At 47.5% G+C, this 17,046-nt stretch overlaps 1 protein-coding gene across 1 annotated transcript in view; it reads right to left on the bottom strand.

Annotated features, from left to right (window-relative positions):
- LOC149430862 (echinoderm microtubule-associated protein-like 5) overlaps nucleotides 1-17,046 on the bottom strand; it is a gene marked incomplete at its 5' end in the record, with an annotated part of 106,530 nt that overhangs the window by 44,937 nt on the left and 44,547 nt on the right. The window contains 3 exons of the mRNA XM_089665982.1: nucleotides 1,748-1,762; nucleotides 6,933-7,059; nucleotides 10,891-11,092. Coding sequence (XP_089522108.1) covers nucleotides 1,748-1,762; nucleotides 6,933-7,059; nucleotides 10,891-11,092 — 344 coding nt within the window. The remainder of the gene's footprint in view (nucleotides 1-1,747; nucleotides 1,763-6,932; nucleotides 7,060-10,890; nucleotides 11,093-17,046) is intronic.

The following is a 17,046-nucleotide window of genomic DNA, read 5'->3' as shown; positions in this document are numbered from 1 at the left end:
CCAAGTCATTAAGGTTTGGTGGCTGATGTTTGGCAACTCGAACTGTCAGCTCCCTCCACAGATTTTCAATCGGATGAAAGTCTGGAGACTGGCTAGACCACTCCAGGACCTTAATGTGCTTCTTCTTGAGCCGCTCCTTTGTTGCCTTGGCCGTGTGTTTTGGGTCATTGTCATGCTGGAACACCCATCAACGACCCATTTTCAATGCCCTGGCTAAGGTAAGAAGGTTCTCACCCAAGATTTGATGGTACATTGCCCCATCCATCGTCCCTTTGATGCGGTGCAGTTGTCCTGTCCCCTAAGCAGAAAAACACCCCCAAAGCAGAATGTTTCCACCACCATGTCTCACAGTTGGGATGGTGTTCTTGGGGTCATAGGCAGCATTCCTCCTCCTCCAAACACGGCAAGTTGAGATGATGCCAAAGAGCTGGATTTTGGTCTCATCTGACCACAACACTTCCCACCAGTCGTCCTCTGCATCATTCAGATGTTCAGTGGCAGACTTCAGACGGACCTGGACATGTGCTTTCTTGAGCAGAGGGACCTTGCGGGCACTGCAGGATTTCAGTCCTTGTCGGCGTAGTGTGTTGCCAATTGTTTTCATGGTGACTGTGGTCCCAGCTGCCTGGAGATCATTGACAAGATCCTCACGTGTAGTTCTGGGATGATTCCTCACTGTTCTCATGATCATTGACACTCCACGAGGTGAGATCTTGCATGGTGCACCAGACCTAGGGAGACTGACACTTGTTTTGAGTTTCTTCCATTTGTGAATGATTGCACCAACTGTTGTCACCTTCTCACCAAGCTGCTTGGCCATAGTTTGGTAGTCCAGTTCAGCCTTGTGTAGGTCTACAATCTTGTCCCTGACATCCTTGGACAGGTCTTTGGTCTTTGCCATGGTGGAGAGTTTGGAATCTGATGGTTTGATTGCTCCTGTGGACAGTTGTCTTTTATACAGGTAACACAATGAGATTAGCAGCACTCCCTTTAAGAGACTGCTTCTAATCTCAGCTTGTTACCTGTATGAAAGACACCTGGTAGCCAGAAATCCTGCTGAATGATAGGGGATCGAATCCTTCTTTCCCTCATGAACATGCAGATCAGTCATCATTTGTTAGACATGCATTTCTACTGAATTTTTTGTTGCTATTCTGGCTCTCAGTGTTACAATACACCGAACATTCGATTTTTAGACCGATCATTTCTTTGTGAGTTGGCAAACATTCAACATCAGCAGGGGAGCAAATACTGATTTCCTTCACTGTATGTGTGTGTGTGTATATATATATATATATATATATACACACACACACACATATATATATATATATATACACACACACACATACATATATATATACACACACACACATACATATATATATAGTGTGAACAGAGCCTTAATGTTATTTATTTTGCAGCCCTGATGAAAGGGGCACAAGTCGGCCCCGAAACACGTTGCCTGTTTTAGGCGTTCAGATGCTGAATCATTCAAGCCATCAGACATATTTGACCTCTTCGTCTGGCGCTCCGGTTGTGTTTTTTTACATTCTGAGAAATAAAAACCTGGCAGAGGTTCCACTTTGTCCAATCATAGCTCTGCCTGGAGCCGGGCTTGACCACAACTTAGGGAGGGGAATTTTGGCTGGGAGCGGGTTGTTCTTTATTTCTATTAGCGTTTTTTTTTTTTTAGATCCATCATTAATGTGACACACATGAGCGAAGTCAAAGAGTGAAATCTTACCTGACTACTCCCTGCCTTCATGGAAGCGAGGAGAGAAGATGAGGAGGAAGACTTTTACCGTGATATATTACAACACAAACTCCAACGTTAACACACATGATGCGTTTAAAGCTCCAGGCAAACAGCTACATACACAGATTAAATACATACAGCATATAGGAGCAAATTTACCTGTCAATGGATTTGTATTTCTGTCTATCCAGTCCTGAGATTTACCCAGCTCTGCCACACAGCACAGTTGTGTGCAAGTTAAGTAACACCTACAGGTCTTGTTCCTCCCCCAGCCTGTGACTGGACAGTGAAAGGAGAAGCAGTAGACTGATGGGGGTCATTTATGTCACCCTGCTATCTCCTCCTATCAGCATGCCCCCTGTCACATGAGCCTTGCAGCACATCTAACTGACACCTTGTGCTGTTTTCCCTTTCCCAATCTGAGCTGTGCTATACAGGGGCTGCAACAGGCTGATATCAGGAGAAGCAGCACACTGATGAGGTCAGCTCCGCTCTCTGACAGATAACATTGCCTTTATCAGCACATGATCGCTGCAGTAAAACTGAATGGCTATGTGTGCTGCTTCTCCATCTTCTAGTCTGAGTTCTGCTGTACAGGGACTGAAAGAGACTGACCAGGTCAGATTTATAATTATGGAAAGCAATCCACATTACCTTATGTCTGCATGGAGTCCACCCAGAACCTAAATTTTAGTTTTTAATAGAGACTGGAGAGTTAAAAACCTAACCCTATGGCCCCCAATATCCTTTTAGTATCTCTTTGGGAATCTGCGCTGAGATTTCTGCAATTGCTAAGTACTAAGCAAATATGCTAAGAACGTTCAATCAGACTAGAACCTACCCTAAGAACATTCGATCAGACTAGAACCTACCCTAAGAACATTCGATCAGACTAGAACCTACCCTAAGAACATTCGATCAGACTAGAACCTACCCTAAGAACATTTGATCAGACTAGAAGCTACCCTAAGAACATTAAATCAAAGGAGAACATACCCTAAGAGCATTCATTCAGAGGAGAACATACCCTAAGAACATTCGATCAGAGGGGAACCTACCCCAAGAGCATTCCATTAGAGGAGACCATACCCCAAGAACATTTAATCAGAGGAGAACCTACCCTAAGAACATACATTCAGAGGAGAACCTACCCTAAGAGCATTTGATCAGAGGAGAGCATACCCTAAGAACACTGGATAGGAGGACAATATATCCTAAGAACATTCGATCATACCCTATGAACATTAGAGGAGAACCTACCCTAAGAACATTTCATCAGAGGAAAACCTACCCTAAGAACATTTCATCAGAGGAAAACCTACCCTAAGAACATTCAGAGGAGAACTTGCCCCAAGAGCATTCGATCAGAGGAGAACCTACCCTAAGAACATTCAATCATAGGAGAACCTACCCTAAGAACATTCAATCAGAGGAGAACCTACCCTAAGAGCATTCAAACAGAGAACCTACCCTAAGAACATTCCATCAGAGGAGAACATACCCTAAGAACATTCCATCAGAGGAGAACATACCCTAAGAACATTCCATCAGAGGAGAACATACCCTAAGAACATTCCATCAGAGGAGAACATACCCTAAGAATATTCCATAGGAGGAGAACATACCCTAAGAACATTCAATCAGAGGAGAAAATACCCTAAGAACATTCAATCAGAGGACAACATACCCTAAGAACATTTGATCAGAGGAGAACATACCCTAAGAACATTCAATCAGAGGAGAACATACCCTAAGGAAATTCAGAGGAGAACATACCCTAAGAACATTCCATCAGAGGAGAACCTACCCTAAGAACATTCCATCAGAGGAGAACCTACCCTAAGAACATTCCATCAGAGGAGAACCTATCCTAAGAATATTCCATCAGAGGAGAACATACCCTAAGAATATTCCATCAGAGGAGAACATACCCTAAGAACATTCAATCAGAGGAGAACATACCCTAAGAAAATTCAGAGGAGAACATACCCTAAGAACATTCCATCAGAGGAGAACATACCCTAAGAACATTCCATCAGAGGAGAACATACCCTAAGAACATTCAATCAGAGGAGAACATACCCTAAGAACATTCAATCACAGGAGAAAATACCCTAAGAACATTCCATCAGAGGAGAACATACCCTAAGAACATTCCATTAGAGGAGAACATACCCTAAGAATATTCCATAAGAGGAGAACATACCCTAAGAACATTCAATCAGAGGAGAACCTACCCTAAGAAAATTCAGAGGAGAACATACCCTAAGAACATTCCATCAGAGGAGAACATACCCTAAGAACATTCCATCAGAGGAGAACATAACCTAAGAACATTCCATCAGAGGAGAACATAACCTAAGAATATTCCATCAGAGGAGAACATACCCTAAGAACATTCAGAGGAGAACATACCCTAAGAATATTCCATCAGAGGAGAACATACCCTAAGAACATTCAATCAGAGGAGAACATAACCTAAGAACATTCAGAGGAGAACATACCCTAAGAATATTCCATCAGAGGAGAACATACCCTAAGAACATTCAATCAGAGGAGAACATACCCTAAGAACATTCAATCAGAGGAGAACATACCCTAAGAACATTCAATCAGAGGAGAACCTACCCTAAGAACATTTGACCAGAGGAGAACCTACCCTAAGAACATTCCATCAGAGTAACCATACCCTAAGAACATTTCATTTTGCCCCAAACAGCCTCATCTTTTTACACTGTGAAAAAAAAAATCCCTGAAGCTCTGAGCGTGCGCTGGTTATTTCAAACAAAATGAACGTAAGTGCTGTCTAGCTGGACAATTACCTACGTCAATTGTTCACAAACCAACCCCTTTGTCTTTGGTAGATGTATTATTAAAGCCGCAGCCACTCCAGAACACATAATGAGTTTAATTTGGAAACCTCCATGGAAAATAATGAAATAACTGCGATTTGCAGAGAGAAGATCAGAAGATGGAACTTTGTTATAAAATGTTTCATCTTCGAGGTGACATCTCCCTTTATGACTCACCATCTTGGCTACGTCTAACGAATTCATTAGGACTCTGACTTTCCAGTCATCTCATTCAAAGTTTAGAAAGTTTGCCATCTCCAGTCTTTGTAGTCGTGTAATAAATGATGGCGATGAGACTTTGGAAAGACGTTGTCCAACATAATAATACATTTTAAAACAAACTGTTGGACCGTAATCCGTAGAATAGGATTTTTGTGTTACCTGTAAAATCCTTTTCTTGAAATGCTCTGCAGGACACAGAGAATCTTCATATCCACAACACTAGGGTTATGCTGCCACATTCAGATTATGGAACTATAGCAAAAAAAAAACAAGATGGCGGTCCTTACCCAGGCCTGACCCCTCCCCGATAGTCAAGGCTTCAGTTTTTTGTAGGAAGGCATGACCCACAAAGTGAGGCAGGTTCTTTCTGTCCTGTGATGTTCTCCAAAAATAGGAAGTTACAGGAAAACCTAACCTTTCTTTATTGCAAATCAATCGGTAAAGGGCATCTTCATATCCCTGATGATGGGAGCATCCCAAGGCACTGAAGAGAAGAGCAGGGTAACAAGCCAACTGGCCCCAAACAACTAAACAAAAACAGTTAGAACCTCACAGGCCAAAACGCAAGTCCTTGGTGGCTCTACCATCCACATGGTAGAGCGTTATAAAAAGTATGAACCTAAGACCAGGTAACAGCTGTACAAACTTGAGCTGCAGAATCCTGATGTCCAATTGTCCAGGAAGCATCTACACTTCTGTTAAATGAGACGTCACCGAAAAATGGTGGAACATGCCATTTAGACTGCAAGCCTGAGAAATAAGCTGATGGAACCAACAAGAAAAGGTAGACTTGGAAACTGCGTGACCCTTCCTTGGTCCTTCAGAAAGCACAAAAAGGGAATCCAACAGACAATTGCATCAGTCGACTTTGGGTAACACCTGACAGCATGAACCACATCCAAAGTGGGAAGAGCCTTGTCCCCCAGTGTCTGTGGCTTAGGACCAAAAGACAGCAACACAATATCCTGGTTGCGGTGGAATGAAGAAATCTCCTTACGCAGTGATGGCGGCTGAGGACAAAAAAACACCTTTTCATGGTGGATTACCAGGAATATTTCCTCACAGAAATGAGGAGCCAATTCCAGACCTCTGTGAGCTGAAGGAACGGCAAACAGAAATATAGCTTTCTGAGCCAGAAGGACTAATGGGATATCCTAGATGGGTTCAAAGGAGAGTCCTGCAATACAGAAAATTATGGTCTCACAGAGTGGAAGAATACGAATGATACCTTGCACAAAGGAACACACCGAGGAATGAGAAAGTCCCAAATCTGAACCTTGATCATACTCATGGCCAGTTCCAGATAAACTCCAGATAAGCTAGCGAGGTGAAAACCTCTAGCCTTACACCAAAGAAAGCAAAATTTCCAAGATCAGTGGCAGATCTTCCTTGAGGTCTCCTTCCTAGCCTTCAGTATGGTAGGAATGACCAAATCAAAAACTCTCCTTTCTCTCAAGGCCCTGGCTGTAGCACCCATGACATTAACCCAGTGACTGTAAAATAAAACTGACACCTTGCCTAATGCGTAGGGGGTTATGATTGAGGGGTTTTGGTTTTTTCCCCATTGTCCAATCACCTCAAGGTGGCAGCAATAATGGATATGGAGATGCTCTGTGTCCTGTAATGTACGATAAAGAAATTTGTATTTTGGGGTGTCTACAGGTCCCAGAAACACAAATTAATATGATGATTAAATTGAGGAGTTAAGTTGAGGATGGGAGTTAGCAGAACAGAAAACTCTAGAAAAGTCTATTTGAGTTTGAAACGAGAGTAGGTGACTTTTTGAGCATAGGTGGGCTCTAAACAAATGTCAAAACATTTTGGGCAAAATGGTGTCAAGTACCAGGCTCAACCACCTATTCATATACCACCAGCCCCCCCCCCCCCCCCCCACCACCACCTTCTCCCAGCTGTCCATTTAAATAAGGCCTTAGAAAGTCAAGATATCACAGTTTGCACCCTATATTAAACATTTGTACCAAAAAATATAAAAAAAACAGTGAAAATAAATACAGTATATAAAACATATATTAGAAAAGGACAACACAAAGTAAAATTGCCCCAAAAGCATAATTTTGAACCTCCCCAGTGATGGTTACCTCTCATCCAAGGACAGCTCCTTCTGCTGCAGGTGAGGTTTGATCCCAGCCATGGGACGGATGTTGGTGGATAAGGCTTTGATGGTGTAGGTCATGTCATTCTCTCTCGTCACATCACTGTCATAACCTGAGATTGGAGACCCTTATTGTCACATCTGTTATCCAAACATCCCCCTAACCCTTAGAGAGGGTTTACAAGTTCACAAACCTAAGCCCCCTCAAGTGCCTAAAAATTAATTTGTAAACCCAAACCTGACCACCTTTTCCTACTCATGGTTACTGTTTACTGGTGTCACTCACATCTACCCTGAGCTTCAGATGGAAGTGTGTAGAGTGGTCCAGTCCTATAGTTAGGATCTGAAAGAGAATCTACATCTAATTGTAGTCATTTACTAAAACAAATCCAAAAAAACAATATGCACTCACTTCATTAAAAAGCTCATTTGGGCACTTCAACAGTCCTGTAGGCATCCTCAGAGTTTGTTAGGACCCACAGAACTGTGCCCAAATGAACTTTTTAACTAAGTGAGTGCATATTGTTTTTATGGATTTGTTTTAATACAAGACTACACTTCGATGGTGGCGCCCCCTGTCCTGTCATTCTCCATGTCCAGTACTCATCAGGGGAGCAGCAGCCGTCCATATGAGTGACTTTTTTATTGGACTATTATGCAGTGAATGAACTGGGACTTTCTATCTGTACTTGTGCCGTACTATTTTTTTAAATTAATTTCAAGAGTTAGGATTTCCCTTTTTAGTGATAGACCCCTGGCATCGTCAAGTGGGAGATGCCCAGGATTAGAAGGGTAGGTGGGGCCGGAAGAGGAGAAAGGTGTTGGATAGGTGGAGGTGTAACTTGTAGCAGCCATGTAGTGCATGTGGATTTTTCCCCTTTGGGGGAGCAAAAGTGGGATGCAGTGGACTCAGGCCGGGACATGGGATGGGCAGGAGGGGCAGCTGCACTGGGCTCAATGGTTTACTGGATGGGGTTGCCTTCCTTCTGTTACAAGCCTAACAGAAGTCATGAAAACAGCAGTGATTTTGACTGTTGGGAGTAGGATTCCCTAAGCTTGCACATCACGAAGGATGGGGGGCCGCGCAGTTTGGCATCCGATGACCTTGTCCCAGTCCTGAGTAGCAGGGGCGTATTTACCACAAGGAAAACAAGGTACTTTCCTAGGCAGCATTTTTCAGGGGGGCAGCACCTCCCCCCAGAAGAAGGGATGAAAGAAGGGACAAGCGCCCCATGGGAACCAGGTGGGATCCGAGAGAGGCTGTGGGCTGATTGATGGTGTATGTAGAGCCTGGCTTTCGTTCCCAGGGATGTTCAGAGCTGTGAAGATGAGTGTCTCTCTATTGCCTGGGGGGGGTAGTTGAATTCTCTCCCGGGTGTGGGGCAGGGGTCAATGTCAAGCTCTCTCTCTCAGCGGGAGGGGGAAGGGGGGTTATGTCGGTCGGTGTTTGTGGGGGCAGACGATTTTTGAGCTGCCTAGGGCAGCACAAAACCTAAATACACCACTGCTGAGTAGACTCCTAGTGGAAGAGTAAATGAGGAATAACAGCAGTTCAAGTACCGCAGCACCACTCCACAGTACCTGGCAATGAAGCTAAATGTATGTAACTGAATAAGCCTTGTGGAGTTTTGCCTCATCTTTGGAAGCTTTGGAAAAGTTTACTATTTTTGAGGGATACACTATGCAGTTAAAGAATAGAGTAACATTTTTAAACCAATTATGCCTCCTTGGTGGGCGCAGTGGGGAATATCTGCACAAAGGGCAAGGAGTTCAGCATTAGAAGTGCTGGGTGAGTCTACTAATCTTTCTAAGATGACATGGAACAGCCAACACATGGGTAGTCTGGTAGAGGAACCCTGGTTCAGGTCGTAAGTGAGTAAGGGCTTGATGGGGAATAGGTCCGTCCGGCTGGTGGTAAAATAAATGGTTCCCATTTGTGTCATGCACCTGGGCCCTCATGTTTCTTTGTCCTCAGGAGTCAGACAGTTCCCCCTCGCATCTAGCATGTCACCACTGAAATCAGAGTGAGGCCTCTTGAGCGTATATTTTCATACATCTCCCAGCATGGAGAACAGGAACTGAAGTTCAGTGGAGAACCAGTAGATGGCCTCTTGTGGTCATGTGGACCACAGCATGGGAACTGGCTCAATAACCCACCGCTATGGGGTGCCATATGTGCGTGACACCATTTTTCCAGCAAATAAATAACATTGGTTCTATTATTATAGGGTAAGGAATGAGGAGTGTCCATAAACACTGGATAACATGTAGAGAAAATCCCACCTACATGTAGGGACAATCCCACCACCAAGAGACATCTGTGTCTGCCACTCCTCCAGGCTAGGGCCAATTTTCTAATTAAGCTAGATAGGATGTAGCCAAGGTTCCATGGCTGGAAGGAGCAGTTCCTAACAGCTCAGCCCAATTCATATCTTACTTTTCTCATTTCCCACAGACTGTCAGTTCTCATGGTCAGGGTACTTCTCATTTTTTGAGCAGTTTGTTTTACCAAGTACTTTATTACCTGAATAAGTCTATCTATACTGCAAAGTGCTGCAAAATCTATACTCCCTGGCTACTTCATTAGGTACACCTGTTCAAATGCTCAGTAACACTAATTGCTAATTAGCCAATCACATGGTAGCAACTCAATGCATTTAGGCATCTAGACGTGGACAAGACGACTTGCTGAAGTTCAAACTGGGCATCAGAATGAGGAAGAAAGGGGATTTAAGTGACTTTGAACATTTTAAAAAAAACAGCTGATCTACTAGGATTTTCACGTACAACCATCTCTAGGGTTTATAGAGAATGGTCCGAAAAAGTGATAATATCCAGCGGCAGTTGTGTGGAAGAAAATGCCTTGTTGATGTCAGAGGAGAATGGGCAGACTGGTTCCAGATAATAGAAAGGCAACAGTAACTCAAATAACCACTCGTTACAACCATCTCTGAACACACAACACCTTGAAGCAGATGGGCTGCAGCAGCAGAAGACCACACTGGGTGCCACTCCTGCCAGCTAAGAAGCAGATGAAGTAGAAAGGCTATAGCAGCAGAAGACCACACCGGGTGCCACTCCTGTCAGCTAAGAACAGGAAACGGAGGCTACAGTTCGCAAAGGCTCACCAAAATTGTACAACATAAGATTGGAGAAACGTTGCCTGGTCTGATGAGTCTCGATTTCAGCTGCGACATTCAGATGGTAGGGTCAGAATTTGGTGTAAACAACATGAAAGCATGGATCCATCCTGCCTTGTATCAATGGTTCAGGCTGGTGGTGGTGGTGTCATGGTGTGGTGGATCCATCCTGCCTTGTATCAATGGTTCAGGCTGGAGGTGGTGGTGTCATGGTGTGGTGGATCCATCCTGCCTTGTATCAATGGTTCAGGCTGGAGGTGGTGGTGTCATGGTGTGGTGGATCCATCCTGCCTTGTATCAATGGTTCAGGCTGGAGGTGGTGGTGTCATGGTGTGGGGGATCCATCCTGCCTTGTATCAATGGTTCAGGCTGGAAGTGGTGGTGTCATGGTGTGGTGCATCCATCCTGCCTTGTATCAATGGTTCAGGCTGGTGGTGGTGGTGGTGGTGTCATGGTGTGGGGGATCCATCCTGCCTTGTATCAATGGTTCAGGCTGGTGGTGGGGGTGTCATGGTGTGGTGGATCCAACCTGCTTTGTATCAATGGTTCAGGTTGAAGGTGGTGGTGTCATGGTGTGGTGGATCCATCCTGCCTTGTATCAATCGTTCAGGCTGGTGGTGGTGGTGTCATGGTGTGGGGGAGATTTTCTTGGCACTAGCAAGGTGTACCTAATAAAGTGGCTGGTGAGTGCATTTGAACATTATAAATAAAAAAGTAACACAATAAACAGTGAGCGCCAATCGAGTGCAGCTCTTCTAAAATTCTGATTGGCTGATCTGCTGACCTTGTCCAGCCAACATTTACCTCCGTCCTCCTCAGAATCCAGGTCTGACTCTTCACTGTCGCACTGCCGCGTCTCTCGGTGCCCCTCTACCTCGTGGGTCCACAGCATGAGCGAGGTGTCCGGGCCGCCAACGCTGACCAGTAAGCTGTCATCGTGAATCCAGCGCAGATTGGTGACATGGGAGCTGTGGGCTACGTACCTCTTAAATTTCCCATATTTCCCCTGCAGACAAGAGATGACTTACTAAAGATACTGCTACAAGCAGACACCCCCAATTGTTTGACTATCAGGGCTTCATATAACCTGGTATTTTATAGCCCAGGGGACCCCTTTTTGTATCCTCTCCATGTGCTTTAATGTGTTTCCACTATGTGCCCTGATGTCCTTCTGCATTCCAAAAACATTTTGGAAGCTCAAATTGCCCCTCACCAAACCAGCCTGGAGAGAGTGTACCTGGATTTGTAGAGAGGGAATTAAGAACTCCAGACGGGGCGGGTCTAAGCCCTGCAGAAAATGTCAACTTAATAATTAAAAATAAATAAATAATACCTAAGATGACTCTGCTGATAAATCCTCCCTACTGAAAAGAAATCTGGTATTCTGAGAACCACATCTACTGCCCTACCTTAAAAACTCCCAGTTTTTGGTGTTGTCTCCCAGGGGACCTAGTACAAGTAGTACTTTGTATCCTACTGCTTTGTAAGCTTAGCTACAAGGTGTGAGAGAACACCCTCCCTTCCTCCATCCAACAACGCAATTAGCAAAGAGACATCCTCTTGATAACTGGCTCTGATCTTTGGTTCCAAGCCCTTGCCCAGAAAAGAGGCAGCAAGAGGAATTCAGATAGGCGGGAGGCTGACATGCCATCCTTCGTCATTCCTCTTTCTGGTGCTTATTTCAGGCAAGTGCCTGGAGACAGAAATTAGGGCCAACAATCAATGCTCCTTGCTGATAATGTTGTCATATGGCCACAGGAAGAGGAGGGGGCACTCTGTCTGACGTTGCAGCTAGGCTTACAAAGAACATAGGACAAATTACTGCTTGTACTTTGTCCTCTAGGGGACAGAATCCTGGAAACATTGAAGTGAGGGTTCTTCCTTAAAGAGGGTCTGGCATCAAAATGCAAGACCGAATTGTTCTGTAAACCCTTGGCCCTTAAGGATTTGAGATCCTAGGATCCTTATGGAGCCCCTTCACATGGGATTTGGGATCCTTCTGGAGCCCCTTTCCATATGATTTGATATCCTATGATCCTTATGGAGACCCTTAACATGGGATCTGGTATCCTAGGATACTTCTGGGGCCCCTTCCAATGTTATTTGGAGTTCCTTCTGGAGCCACTTCCCGTGAGATTTGAGATCCTAAGTGTCAGGGCAGGAGCCGAGGAACGGACAGGCAGGCCTAACAATGTAACGCACTGGCTGACAACAACCACCACCCACAGACCGAAGTCCCTCAGGGCGCGGAGTCTAAGTCCCAGGCTGCCCTTCACCAGGGCCCCTGATGGTGGGGATGGACTTGACGCAGCCAGGAACCAGGTCGCGGCCCCCGAGACACCTCAGCTGCGGTAATGGCCGCCGCCAATGGCGTGTAGCTGGTGGAAGAAACAAAAGAGTAGTCAGACAAGCCGGGGTCAACAACAACAGGACAAAACAGTACAGGACAGCAGACGAGAATCACAGGTCACAAGCCGGGTTCAGCAACAGAGGGTCAGATCAAAGGAGAATACAAAGAATAGTCAAGTCACAAGCCGAATCAGAATACCAGGAGAGTCACAAGAGTCAGAACAGAGTAATAGTAACACAAAGACACAAGACACAAGTGCAAAGAGCATGTGCGGGCCACAGGCTTATATGTCATAAGCCACGCCCCTCTGGGGGATGGACCTCAGAGACCTGAAGGCATAAAAAGGATTCCCATCATGCACAGCAGAATCCAAGATGGACGCCAGCACATGGAGTAACATAACCTCAGGGAAAAGGTAGAACCTTGACAGTACCTCCTCCTCAAGGGCCCCCCCCCCCTCCGCGGCTCAAAAAAAGGTTTCTGAGGAAAGCGGGTATGAAAAGCGCGGAGGAGGGCAGGAGCATGGACATCCGCGGAAGGAACCCAGGAACGCTCCTCAGGACCATAACCGCGCCAATGAACCAGGAACTGTAATCGACCGCGCACCAATCGAGAGTCCAGGATCCGGCTCACCTCATACTCCTCATGACCGTCAACCCGGACAGGACGGGCCCGAGGGAGAGAGGCAGTGAAGCGATTGCAGATCAGAGGTTTCAACAGGGAAACATGAAAGATATTGGAGATCCGCATCCCAGACGGAAGGGCAAGGGCATAGGCCACCGGATTCACTTTGCGGAGAATGCGGAAAGGACCGACAAAACGGGGAGCTAGTTTGGGTGTGGGCACCCGAAGATTGAGGTTGCGAGTAGACAACCACACCCGATCGCCGACCTGGTATGAAGGAGCGGGCAACCGTCTGCGATCAGCCTGGAACTTTTGGCGCTGAGCTGAGTCCCTCAAGGCCCTCTGGATCTGCCCCCATGAAGAACGCAGGGCAGCAAGATGGTTCTCCACAGCCGGAATGTCCTGTGGTGAGAACCTCTCAGGTAATACTGCGGGTTGGAACCCATAGTTGGCCATGAAGGGCGACATCCCGGAGGAGGAGTTGACCGCCGAGTTCCTGGCAAACTCTGCCCAAGGCAGGAGATCGGCCCAATCGTCCTGATGGTCTGAAATATAACATCGAAGGAATTGTTCTAAGGCCTGATTGGAACGCTCCGCAGCCCCATTGGACTGCGGGTGGTAGGCTGAGGAAAAGGAGAGACTAATACCCAACTGGGAGCAGAAGGCGCGCCAGAATCTGGACACGAACTGACTCCCGCGGTCCGAGACAATCACCTTAGGCAACCCATGCAGGCGAAAAATCTCCCTGGAAAAGACCGTGGCCAGTTCTTGCGCTGTTGGTAATTTCCTGAGTGGAATGCAATGGCACATCTTGGAAAACCGATCGACGATCATGAGGATGACCGTATGACCCCAAGACACCGGGAGGTCTACAATAAAGTCCATACCTAGGTGTGACCAAGGACGCTCCCCATTGGGAATGGGTTGCAGAAGACCCAAAGGGAGATGCCGTGGAGACTTATTCTGGGCACAGATCAAACATGCCGCTACATAAGAGGCAATGTCGGCACGGAGGGTTGGCCACCAGAATAAGCGAGAGACGACCCAACACACAGCTGGTTCTTCCCCGGATGCCCGGCAGTTTTGGCGTTATGGTAGGTACGCAGCAGGCGGGTGCGCAATCCCTCGGGTACAAAACATCTACCCTCCGGCTTCCCGGGGGGAGCATCAGATTGAGCCGCCAAAATCTGCTCCCCAAGAGGAGAGGTCAGACTGGTGCGAATGGCAGCCAGGATCTGATCTGGAGGAATAACTGAGATTGGCTCAGAGTCTTCCCTGGACAACTCAGAGTATTGCCGTGATAACGCACCAGCCCTGACATTCTTGGAACCAGGCAAATATGAAACCACATAGTTGAAGCGTGACAAGAACAGAGCCCATCTGGCCTGGCGGGGTGTCAATCTTTTGGCCTCCGAAAGATAAGTCAGGTTCTTATGATCGGTAAGAATGAGGACCGGAACCGCGGAGCCCTCGAGCAGGTGCCTCCATTCCTTGAGAGCCAGAATGATTGCCAACAACTCCCTATCTCCAATCTGGTAGTTGCACTCTGCAGAGGAAAGCTTCCTGGAGTAGAACCCACAGGGAAGTAGGGGTCCATCGGGCGACCGATGTTGAGACAGGAGAGCGCCTACTCCCGTCTCGGATGCATCAACCTCAAGGACGAAGGGCAATCCAGGATTGGGATGAGACAGTATCGGAGCCGACGCGAAGGTGGATTTCAGAGCCTCGAACGCTAAGATGGCCTCGGGTGGCCACTCGTGAGGATCACTGCCCTTCTTGGTTAGGTCTGAGAGAGGCTTTGCCAGCGTGGAGAAGTTCCGGATGAACTTCCGATAGTAGTTGGCAAAACCCAAAAAGCGCTGAATGGGCCGAAGACCATTGGGACGAGGCCACTGCAGAACCGCTGAAACCTTCTGAGGGTCCATAGAGAATCCCTCCGCAGAAATGATGTAGCCTAAAAAGGCAACTTGGGATCGATGGAATTCGCACTTCTCAAGTTTACAAAAAAGTTTGTTCTCACGTAATCGTTGCAGCACCTGCTTGACATCCTGGATATGGGACTCCATGGAGGCAGAGTAAACCAGGATGTCATCCAAGTAAACTACCACGCACTGCTGCAACAAGTCACGAAGGACATCATTTATGAATTCCTGAAAAACTGCGGGCGCGTTACACAACCCGAAGGGCATCACCAGGTATTCGTAGTGACCGGTTCTGGTGTTAAACGCGGTCTTCCACTCATCCCCGTTTGATCCGTACGAGGTTGTACGCCGCCCTAAGGTCAAGTTTGGTAAAGACTGTTGCCCCTTAAGGCGATCGAATAACTCAGTAATCAAGGGAATCGGGTAGGCATTCTTAGTGGTGATTCGATTAAGACCCCTATAATCAATGCAAGGCCTCAATTCACCACCCTTCTTCTTTACAAAGAAAAAGCCCGCTCCTGCTGGGGAAGTAGACTTACGAATGTGCCCCCGGGAAAGCGCATCCGCAACGTATTCCTCCATGGCCTTATTCTCCGCAACCGAGAGAGGATACACTCTGCCACGCGGAGGAGTGGCACCGGGTTGCAAGGATATGGCGCAGTCGTAAGAACGATGAGCAGGTAAGGCACCAGCGCGTACCTTATCAAACACGTCCTGGTACTCCCCATAATCAGAGGGCAACGCGGAGTCCGAGGAGGCACACAACACCTTAACCGGCCCACGGATGCACCCAGCCCCACACTGTGGAGACCACGAGAGAATCTCGGCTGTTTGCCAATTGAAGGTTGGATTGTGCATCTGGAGCCAGGGATACCCCAAAACCACCGAATAGTGCGGAGAAGAAATCACCTGGAAACAGGCCAACTCCCTGTGAACAGCCCCAATAGCTACTTCCACTGGCACAGTCTCGTGGGTAACCTGCGGTGGTTGCAGGGGCCTGCCATCTATCGCCTCGAGAACCAATGGGGTAACTCGAGCCTGCAGGGGAATGGAGTGCTGGGCAGCAAACGAGCTGTCCATAAACAACCCGCTGGCCCCAGAATCTACCAACGCCTGGGCCGTCACCAAGCCCTCCGCCCAAGAGAGAACAACGGTGATCAGTGGCTTATCTCTGCGGAACGCCGGGGACGAGGAGACTCCACCCAAGATCTGTCCCCGACAGGATCTCAGGTGCGAGCGTTTCCTGGACGGACCGGACAGGACTGCTGAAAGTGCCCACCAAGACCACAGTACAGGCAGCGACCCTCCCGACGCCGAGCGGCCCGCTCCCCCTCGGAAAGGCGAGCAAACCCCAGCTGCATGGGCTCACCACCAGACACCAGACAATCCATCCCCAGGAGGCGTAGGAGGAGAGGGAGGAACGGGTGGGACAGAAAACGCAGGTGCCAGTCGATTGGAAGGCCTCCGCAGGCGTTCCTTGAGTGAAGGCCTCTCCCTGAGCCTGGTGTCAATCAGGATCAGGAAAGAGATGAGCTCCTCCAACACCACAGGCAGTTCCTTAGCTGCAATCTCGTCCTTCAGTGTGTCAGAAAGACCATGGGAAAATGCAGCCACCAGAGCCTCATTGTTCCAACCGACCTGTGCCGCCAGGGTACGAAACTCTATGGCGTACTCGGCCACGGTCCGTGAACCCTGATGCATGGTCATGAGCAGCTTGGCCGCCGAGGCGGAAGGAGCCGGTACATCGAATACCCTACGGAAGGCATCGACAAAACCGGAAAAATCTTGAATCACCGGGTCGTTCCTCTCCCATAAGGGATTTGCCCAGGCCAAGGCCTTGTCTGCGAGTAGTGAAATTAGGAACCCAACCTTTGACCTCTCAGACGGGAAGGCGTGGGGTATTAATTCAAAATAAATACCCACCTGGTTGAGGAACCCACGACACTGACTCGGCTCACCCCCAAAGTGCTGTGGAAGAGGGGCAGAGCCAGTCATACCTCTGGGTGCCGCTGATGCAGCCACCGAGGTGGTGGACGCAATAGGCGGAGAAGCAGCGGGAGAGAC

Source organism: Staurois parvus, unplaced genomic scaffold (assembly GCF_062004578.1).
Source record: "Staurois parvus isolate SC_StPar_1 unplaced genomic scaffold, SC_StPar_1.0 ptg002452l, whole genome shotgun sequence".
Lineage (NCBI taxonomy): Eukaryota > Metazoa > Chordata > Amphibia > Anura > Ranidae > Staurois > Staurois parvus.
The sequence above is the reverse complement of the archived record's forward strand: the minus strand, read 5'-3'. Positions and strand labels throughout refer to the sequence as shown.